Here is a 10,027-nt window from a genome sequence, read left to right as displayed (position 1 = left end):
TGATATCCTTTGTAGAATGATTGAGGAGCTATTCAATCCTAAAATGAGTTGAAGCATTGTTGAAGTTGCCCCTAGCATGAATGAATTTTCTTCAATTCTTCAAGCTTTTCAGCTTGGTGGAACTCAATATCTTTGTGTTTTTATTTTCGCAAAATATTCTTCTACAAGCCAAATTTATAGAAAATGGGTACCTTTTCATATTCTTTGTGACTTTAAGCCAATATTATTTGTGATAAACTAAATTAATAACAAATGAAGACCTTTCAAATTATAATCCATTAATAAAAATTATTTGGATTAACAGATTTTTTATCAGTTATAGTTTATAACTGCCAGTGCTACATTATAAATTAATTATAGACCATTAATTCATAGATATGATTCAAACAAATTAATTGGGTGGTGGTGGTAAATTGCACTCATTCTTTAATCCCAATATTGAATAATTGTAATGGTAATGGTAATAAATATGATAATGATAATTAGTGTTGTAATGGTAATAAATGGTAGTAATTAGAACGTATATGCTAGTTACAATTCCATGGTTGAATTTGAATATAAGAAACACTCCCACCGTAACTTATGGAGTATAGGTTCGATATGTAGTATTCAAATTAATCCCATGATTTGTAAATATTTTAAAATAAGGACAAAACTTATAAATATTTTAAAAGAACGCCAAAACTCGGCTTTTATAGATGTATAGATTAATAGGGAGTTAATGGGTGGTTAGTTTCTTTTCTCCTCTCTAAATCTTCGGTGTTTTATTGCTTATGCTGAATGTTTTTGTTTTTGCAGATATTGCAGGTCAATTTATTGCCATAAGAGGTTAGCTTTCTTCTCTAAAATATCTTTCTATTTATTGTTGATCTAATGATTTCTTTTTTTGGTATATGTTCACAAAAGATTTGCTCATCTTTCCTCTTTTTAAACCATTTATCTGTTTATTGTTGAAAGATTTGCTTAATTTTCTTCTCTCTAAAGTCTAAACTATCTTTCTGTTTATTGTTCATCTACTTTTTTTTCTTTGTCATTTATTGCAGATGAATTCATGAACATAACAGGTTAGTTTCCTTTCCTGTTGTTTTATGTTTTTAGTTTGATTATTTAATTTATTTTTGCTTCTTATCGTGTTACTTTTTTCTTTTGGATCCTATCTACAACAAAAGAATGATATCATATCGTATACTAACAATTTAATTGTACAATTATTCTTCATTTTTATAGGTAGTTTATTCACATAGGAAATTATTTGGCATCATTGAGAAGAGTATCATCCACACAATTGCCTTCAAACCAGAATAGTATTCTGTAGAAGAAAAAACTGTCATATCTTTACAATCTGTAGAATAAAAAATCATCTTCGTGGATGGTGTGTATTTATTGTTGACTGACTAAATTTTAGTAATAATTTTTAGCATGTGTATATATCTATATAGGTTCTACGTTTACGTTTTTTATTATTTTGATATTAGTTATTTAGAATATTATAAATGACTATTAATATGACTCAATATTTTTGTTAATTAATTATGTAAAACTAAATTTTTTATAATATTATTTTTAATTTACTAATTAATACATGCATTGAATTATAATCCACGTTAGTATTTGAAGTATTTACTAATGTGATTTGAATAAATTAATTTCATTTTATTCTTAATAGTAGGCTTAGGTTTGCTCATATATTAATAGTAGTATGCAGTATCTATATATTCCCTTTGTCAAAATATAATATCCATATTCATACTCTTTCTCTAGAGAATATTCAGATCCACTTTTATTGATTTTCAATTTTATGCTCTTTCGCAGGAACATAACACAACATCAATGTTCTTCACAAGACCTGCTCTTACACTATAAATAAAGATTGTACTGTATAATAACCTTACTAAAATCGATATATATCAAAGATCGTCATTCGCGCATCACGCGTAGGTTGAACTAGTTACGTATAATAACCTTAAATCTGTAGTTGGAAGATGTTTTACAGATTAGTTAGATTGGGTTTTGGTATTAATTACAGTTAAACGTTTGGGTCACTTTTATTGTTTCTGGGCTCTTATTTAATTTACACTTGGGCCATTCTTTTAATCTATTTGGACTGTTTTATTTGAAATTTTAATTTAATTCATCTTTGGGCTGTTTTTTTTATTTAATTTGGGCTGCAGTCTATTATCTTTTGGGTGCATAAATTTTTTTGGGCCTATTTTTATTAATGTATTTATATAAAAGGAAAAAAAAACTTGAGAAATAAATATTTAAATTTTTTTAATTATTATGTTCATTTAATTAAAATTATTGTATAGTAAATATTTAATTATATCTTGAATCATATTTTGTTTGTTTGAACTTACTAATTTTATTTTATATTTGGTCCTATATATGAATATTTATGTTTTGTTGATCACATTCATTGAGTTTATTATTATTTATTCCAACTATCTATTTCTACTCTTTGATTTTTACTAACAAATATATATTCATTATATTCTATATTCATTATTTGAAAATTTTATGTCATGTGCATAGCACAGGCGTTAATACTAGTTTTAATTGTGCCAGTTACAAATCATTAATTAATGTGGGAGTTATTATAATTAAAGAAGACTTGATAGTATAATGAATTCATCGGTTATTTTCTCCTTATTTATAATTAATGCTAATTAACATAATTAATTAGCTCTTTATTATAGAGTCAATACGAAACCCCTAACTATTAGATAAATACATCCTATTTGATGATAGAATATTCATGTTAACGCAAGTGTGCTCCAATTCACAGAAATTTGTATTTTTTTGTCTATTTCCGAAAAAATAGGCAATTATAGATGTGATCGTTTATTTATGGACGGTGAATACCTCATTTGGAGTAGATTCTACAGAATCCTCATTAGATTAAACACTGATCTGATTTATAGGTGAAATTATGGTTAGATTTTCAATTTCATAGTTATTTCAATGTGGATTTTAGTATTTGTTTATGTTGAGAAAATTCCATTATTTGTAGGTTTACTTTGTGTGATGGTGTGAAAAACTTGGAGAAGTTTTCAAAGGTGTAAATGTTCATTCCATAGGAAAATAAACATAGATTCTTAGTAAGTTAGTTTATATGTTGCAAAAGCTTTTGATTTACTGTGACTTATGTATTTGTATAGTGTAGTAAAACCCAAATTATGATTTTTGAGATCACTGATTTTAGTTTTTCATTTTGAAATAGGAATATGAATTTATTATGGTTTGCTTTTATGGGACATATGGAAACTGTTTTTTTGCCTCCTTTCATTATTACAAGCCTTTTAGATGCATAAATTTTTTTATCTTTTAATCTTTTCATGGCTGGTTTGCAATTTTGCAACATATTTAGAGATGTTACACTAGCTAGAAAAATAATGCTTAGAATGGATAAAACACAAATTTGACTTTTAGGTTTGTATTTTAGGTTGATTTTTTCAGTGTATTTGTTGATAAATTTTTGTTGATGATGGATTAATTGCTATAGCTTTGTGTTTGATCTTGTTTGATTGTTCTACTGGGCTTAGAAATCATGGCAGCCTTTGTTGAGTCGCAGTATCTCTTTGTGATGGCAGTATCTGCGATGGCAGTTTAGGGAGACGAAGGCTTCTAAGCTTGGCAGGGACTTCTTCTATGATTTACCGGATCCAATTTTCAAGCATATTTTATCCTTTCTTCCCCTAAAAGACTATTCAGGGTCCTCGTTTGAAGATTTGGTAACCTTTGGCGTGGCATCCGAGTTCTTGACTTCGATAGCTGCACAACTGTGAAGACCCTGAAAAAAGACTTGACAATGTTAATGATAAATTCGTGGATGTAATTTTTTGTGTTTTGGATCTTCATGACAACTCCACACTAGACAAACTAAGCCTCAAGTTCTGCCGTGTTCTCATCTACACAAGAGAATTGTTGGATGGAGTTGAAGAAAAAGTGGAGTGGGAGATGTGTACATCACTTGAAATCGAGAAGCTGATTTGTAGTGCTATAAGCAGGAAAGTGAAAGTGTTGGATCTTGACTTAAACGGAGACAAGATTGTGGATCCCCGGAACCACTACCGCCTCCCTGATGTCTTGAGAACTGATCACTTGACATGTCTTAAGCGGATTGCTTTCGACATGACATCATGCAAAGTTATAGATTTGGGGTCACTAAAAGTCTTATTTCTCAATGAACTTTCACTAAGTGTTGAGATCTTCAAGGATTAGGCAATGAAGGAGAATGGATTCCATTACTTCATCACTTAGTGAAACATTATGGAGAACTAAGGCTTTTAATGACTTCAAATCTATCTCATTGCAAGATGTCATATCGAAAGCAACCAGCTTAAGATATGTTAAGTCGTCACTTCTCAAGACACCAGGGGATTGTAGGCATCCCAGGACTCCACAAACTCGTCCCCATTTAAGTCAAGATCCAAAACTTTCACTTTTCTGCTCATGGCATAACGAATTAGCTTCTCGATTTCAGCTGACGTAAGCGCCTACCATTCCACAATATTAGCTTAATCAGGATCTGGTGGCTCCTCTCTCGTGTAAGTGGGACGAAAGAGGAACCTGAGGCTTACTCTATCTAGTGTTGAGTTGTCATGAAGGTCCATCATATTTGCGGTGTTAATAGCTATTCAAGTCAAGAACTCGGATCCCATGCCACAGGTCGCCAAATCTTTGAAGAAGGACGGTTTGAATAGCATCTTTTAGAGGAAGATATGTTCGAGGATTGAGTCTGGTAATTCAGTAAAAGAAGTCCCTCGTGTAGAAGTTTTCGCCTTCTTCAAACTACATGTGCATACGTCCGTCACACAGAGATAGCACGAATCAACCCATCCTTTCAGTGGAAGAACGTAACGCTGAAACTCAGCCATGTGAAATGGCAACTTTCTGGGATTTCTGTAATGTTCCAAGATTGTCCATCACTGGAGACACTGTCCACATATATCTTCCCCGGATACCGCAATACACGGAGATACAAAACTTGCCTTTTTCGGTTTCAATTGCTTATTACAATCAGCCAATGCCTAATTTACGCGGTGTAATGAATTTGTCAGAAGGAAGTGCCATTGTGGGTTCAAGAAGTTACATTGCCCTGTCTCGAGACCATCACGGTGTGATCGAGATGGTCGAGTTCTTCCTGACACAGAGCTGAAGAAGCTTGTGATCTCTACCAATCAATCTTTGGGAACGAACGGTGAGCTCTGGTACGTTGGGGATGAGGCCAACTGCCCTCAGTACTCACCCGTGCAGCTGCAAGAGCTCGCGCTTGGTTCGTTGCCTAGAGCCTCCAAGGAAGCAACAATAAATGCAGATCTTTTATTTATAAAAATCGAATTTTCTATACTAATATAGATTGAATGATGGTTTTGGTTACAAGCTTGCAATTATGATAAACAATTATTAAGGAATAAACTTAAAACACTAGTGTTAATATATTCCTAATAAAGGTTTTGGCATTTGCTATATCTTCAAGCCATATATGTCCACAACATACAACTTTGGTCTTTCCTTTTGTACTGTACACTATTCACTTTGTAATTAAGAAACACCAAAATTAAATGTTAATGGATTTACATGTGACGCTAGAGTCTGTAACAATCGATCATCCTTAAAAGCCAATGTCCTTGTTGGTCGCGTCCAGGTCATTTTGCAAGCTAACACTTGAAATTGGCTTCGAAACATCCTCATTTGTCACAACGGACTTATTTTGGCTCGAAAACATCCTCATTGGTCACAAATCGCTACCGTGTCGATCACGACAACGTTGGTCACGATTACTCATTTTACATGACATCACTTTGAGTCGTCAGATGGGCCACCACTTCGAATTGCCAGACCTCTCAATGAAAACACCAATAATACGAACCAAACAACACACAACCAAACACTAAAATTATCGTTAATGGTAGTACATCACAAATCACATTAAAAATGATTATTAACCTATACCACGTTCAAATGTACCCCTCTTTTTATAAACTCAACGAGATATAAATTAAAATTACATAATAATATTATAAACAAATAATAATACAAAAAATTAAAATTAAAATCATCTCCCCCTCAATAGAGCTTTCTCCGCCGTCTCCACCTCCTCCAAGATTCTCTGCTTCCTCTTCGCCGGGATCGGCGCCGTCGGCCCGAAGCTGATGTAGTGGCCCGATACCGCGTTGAGGGCCGAGTACATGTCGCGGAACGAGGCCCGGCCCAGCAGCGCCTTCTCCCTCCGGTACTTGGCCACCCACGAGTTCGACGTCTCCCGGAGCTCCGCCACCGCCGCCGCGATGTTCGGATCGGCCTTGTCCAAGTTGATGGTGGCCCTCACCTTGCTGATCACCTCCTCCGTCTCCTTCACATATTCGTCGTCGCCGGCCGCCGCCGCCGGCGGCGGCGGCGCGGCTGCCGGAGCTAGGAAGAGGGCGGCGGCGGAGAGGGAGAGAAAATTCCGGCGGCCTGGCACGGCGGCGGTGGCGGCGGCGGCGCGTGGTGGGAGAGGCGTTAGGGGTTTTTGGGTGGCGGCGGCTGCGGCGGTGGCGGTGGGGTTGATTAATGAAGCCATAGTTGGAGAGAGAGGAAGAGGTGTGGATTTAGTTAGAGAGGAATTGATATGGTTTGTTCAAAATTGCCACGTGGGCTTATCTTCTTATCTTGTGAATATATTTTTGGATGAGGAGAGATCCAATGAAATGAAGGTGTTTGAAGAAAAAAATTAATGGGAAGAATAAATGGATATACATATATTGGGCTTTTTAATGTTGAATTTTTTAAAATGGACTAGAAATTGAAGAGATATTGGGTAAGCCCAATAAGAGTTTTGGGCCTAGTTTGGGGTTTAGAAACATGTATTGGAGAGATATTGGGGAAGCCCAATAGGAGTTTTGGGCCCAATTTGGTGTAGTTAATCCATCCTATAAAGTGTTTTTTTAATCATTTTTGGTTATTCGTTTCATAAATATAGATATTTCTGTTTTAGTATTTTATTTGTATCTCTAATTATTTATTAATTGTGTATTAAAATTTGTGTTGTCACATTAAAAAGGGCACATTGTTTTTATAAAATCCCACGTCAAAAAACAAATGATTTATAAATACGAAAGGAATATTAGCATCGGTTGTACTTTTTTCTAATAAAATTGTATTAGGAGTATTAGAATTCAAATCCATATTTGACGATATGCTATAATAGTCGTATGATACATGTCCATTAAATTTTATCTTAAATTTTATATAAAGAAGCTCTTTAGGCTGGCAGAAGAGAGAATATGAGCCGGTATGGAGAGAACAAAGTATAAACGTAGGCTGACCCAACTCAATATTAGATAGAACCTTTTAGGATATCTAATAAAGTGCTAAAAAATGAATTTTCGAATATGATAAATATATAATAATATGATTATAATCAATGTTGAACTAATCTAGCACCCGAATCATCGAATCCTTCATTTTTTATTTTGTTTTAGTTCATTTTAAGACCATTTTAAGTCATTCTTTCTAATAATAAATAAAACTCTAATTATGAAATATTTTTGGTTTGATAGTTTGACACTATGAAACAGTTTTATAGATATTACAATGACGACAAATATTAATGTACTACTATAAACTTATGTAAAGCATCTTCAAAAGGGAGAAATAAAGTTATATAACTACAATATTACCATTTTCTTTTTTTTTATGAAAAATCAATATCAAGGGAAGAGGTAGTTGAGAATATATTACACTATATTTTTTAATGCATTTTGTATTATTATTATTTTATTTTTAAAAAATTATTTATCTTTCTATACACTAATTTCCTTTGTAATATGTTACTAGTACCTTTTAGACAGGTACTCTCTCCGTCCCAGATAATTCGACCCAGTATTTCATTTCGGATCTTCCCATATAATTTTGTCTCATTTCACTTTTACTATTTTTGGCAGTGGACCTCATATTCCACGAACTCATTACTACTCACATTTTATTATAAAACTAATAATTTAAAAGTAGGACACACATTACACTAACTTTTTCAACTCACATTCCATTAGATTTCTTAAATCTGGGTCGGGTCAAAGTGTCCCAAATTATCTGGGATAGAGGGAGTATATCTCAATTTTTGAAAAGATAATATAATTGTGACAAATTCAGTAATTTTAGAATTATTTCGTATTACTTAAATTTGGTAATTTCCGATCCAAAATCCTTTGCTCAAATTCCTTCTCAAAATCAGGTTGATTCAGTCATGAGTTTGTTAGAATTGAATTCATTCACTTTAATCACTTCAATTCAACTTCCGATCCAAAATCATTAGCTCAAATTCTTCTCAAAATTAGGTTGATTCGTGGCTATGTGTTATGGTCTTGAATCCTTTGAGTGGATTCTTACTCCAATTGAAATACTTAGGAAGGAATTTAAGAATTAAAGCTGCAAAATACTAAAGGAATGGAAATGTCGGCTAAATTCTATAAATGGGGAGTTCTACAAAAATGGTTCCACCAATAGGCTAGTTTTTTTTTTGTTTCTGCAAATGGGTGATACGCATTCTAAGAATGCGTATTCGAAATACGCATTCTAAGAATGCGTATCTAAGTCGCGCTTTTTCGTTCGCCAAAAATGAAAAGAAAACACGGAGGGGAGGGGAAAAACGCATTCTTAGAATGCGTAGTTGAGATACGCATTCTTAGAATGCGTTTTTCACCTTCATAAATCGACGAACAGAACAGAATCGGGCAGAAGCTGCGCGAAGAATACAACCTCCTTGCCTGCAAATTCCGTGCGCCGCTGCCTCTCCGCCGCCGCGCCGCCGATCCCGTCGTTCTTCCACCGCCGCCGCCGAAAATGTGGACGAAATGTGGCATTCTTGGAAGGGATTCGCGCAGAGGAGGCTGGAGTTCGCGCAGATTGCAGAGGGCAGAATGCTTCTGCCCCCGATTCTGTTCTGGACTAAGTTTATGGAGGGGAGAAACGCATTCTGGGAATGCGTATTCAGAATACGCATTCTAAGAATGCGTTTTTCCCCTCCCCTCCGTGTTTTCTTTTCATTTTTGGTGAACGAAAAAGCGCGACTTAGATACGCATTCTTAGAATGCGTATTTCAAATACGCATTCTTAGAATGCGTATTACCCATTTGCAGAAATTAAAAAAAAACTAGCCTATTGGTGGAACCATTTTTGTAGAACTCCCCATTTATAGAATTTAGCCTGGAAATGTCTATTACTTCATTGATGAAATGCCACAAAGGCTTACACTATTTATAGAGAACAAAATAAAACTATGCACCTAATTAACTGGATGCATGAAGTGGAGATAATGCTAATCAATGTAGTTACTTTGCTGATCATGACTTTGTCAACTTCCCTAGATGAAGTCTTTTAAATGGTTGGGCCTTCGTGGGTTACGACATGAGCGGCGTGGGCCTGCTTTAACCGAGTCGGGCTCAGGGGCTGTCACAACAACAGGACTTGGGTCCATAACACTATGCGTTCGAGATATCTCCACACAACCATCGTACGACGCCGGCGATGCTCTGAAACGCCTCCTGCGATGCCCAAAATCAACAAATTTACAGACTCAGACATGGTGAAATGCACGATTGCTATCAGAGACCATTTGCGCGATGGCCAATGTGACACCGCGTTGCGTCTATTCAACTCCATGCCTCGCAAATCTGAGGTCACCTACGGCACTATGATATCTGGCTGCTTTTCCAGTGGTAAGAGTAAGCTGGCCCAGCAGCTGTTCGATGAAATGCCTGTGAAGGATTTGGTGGCTTGGAATATAATGATCAGGGGATATATTAAGAACAGCAATATCAGCGCTGCCCGACAGCTGTTTGATGAAATGCCTGTGAAGGATTTGGTGGCTTGGAATATAATGATCAGGGGATATATTAAGAACAGCAATATCAGTGCTGCCCGACAGCTGTTTGATGAAATTCCTGTTAAGAATACTGTCTCATGGACCACGATGATATCTGGGTATGTGCAAAATGGCCAATGTGACACCGCATTGCGTTTATTCAACTCCATGCCTCGCAAA

At 35.2% G+C, this 10,027-nt stretch overlaps 1 protein-coding gene across 1 annotated transcript; it reads right to left on the bottom strand.

Moving 5' to 3' along the window:
• Window positions 1–5,959: 5,959 nt before the first annotated feature.
• LOC125192936 (photosystem II repair protein PSB27-H1, chloroplastic-like) lies at window positions 5,960–6,602 on the bottom strand. The gene has a single exon (XM_048090611.1). The coding sequence runs from the start codon at window positions 6,563–6,565 to the stop codon at window positions 6,059–6,061; it is 507 nt and encodes a 168-aa protein (XP_047946568.1). The 5' UTR covers window positions 6,566–6,602; the 3' UTR covers window positions 5,960–6,058.
• Window positions 6,603–10,027: the final 3,425 nt, after the last annotated feature.

Source organism: Salvia hispanica, chromosome 6 (genome assembly GCF_023119035.1).
Source record: "Salvia hispanica cultivar TCC Black 2014 chromosome 6, UniMelb_Shisp_WGS_1.0, whole genome shotgun sequence".
NCBI classification, from domain to species: domain Eukaryota; kingdom Viridiplantae; phylum Streptophyta; class Magnoliopsida; order Lamiales; family Lamiaceae; genus Salvia; species Salvia hispanica.
The sequence above is the reverse complement of the archived record's forward strand: the minus strand, read 5'-3'. Positions and strand labels throughout refer to the sequence as shown.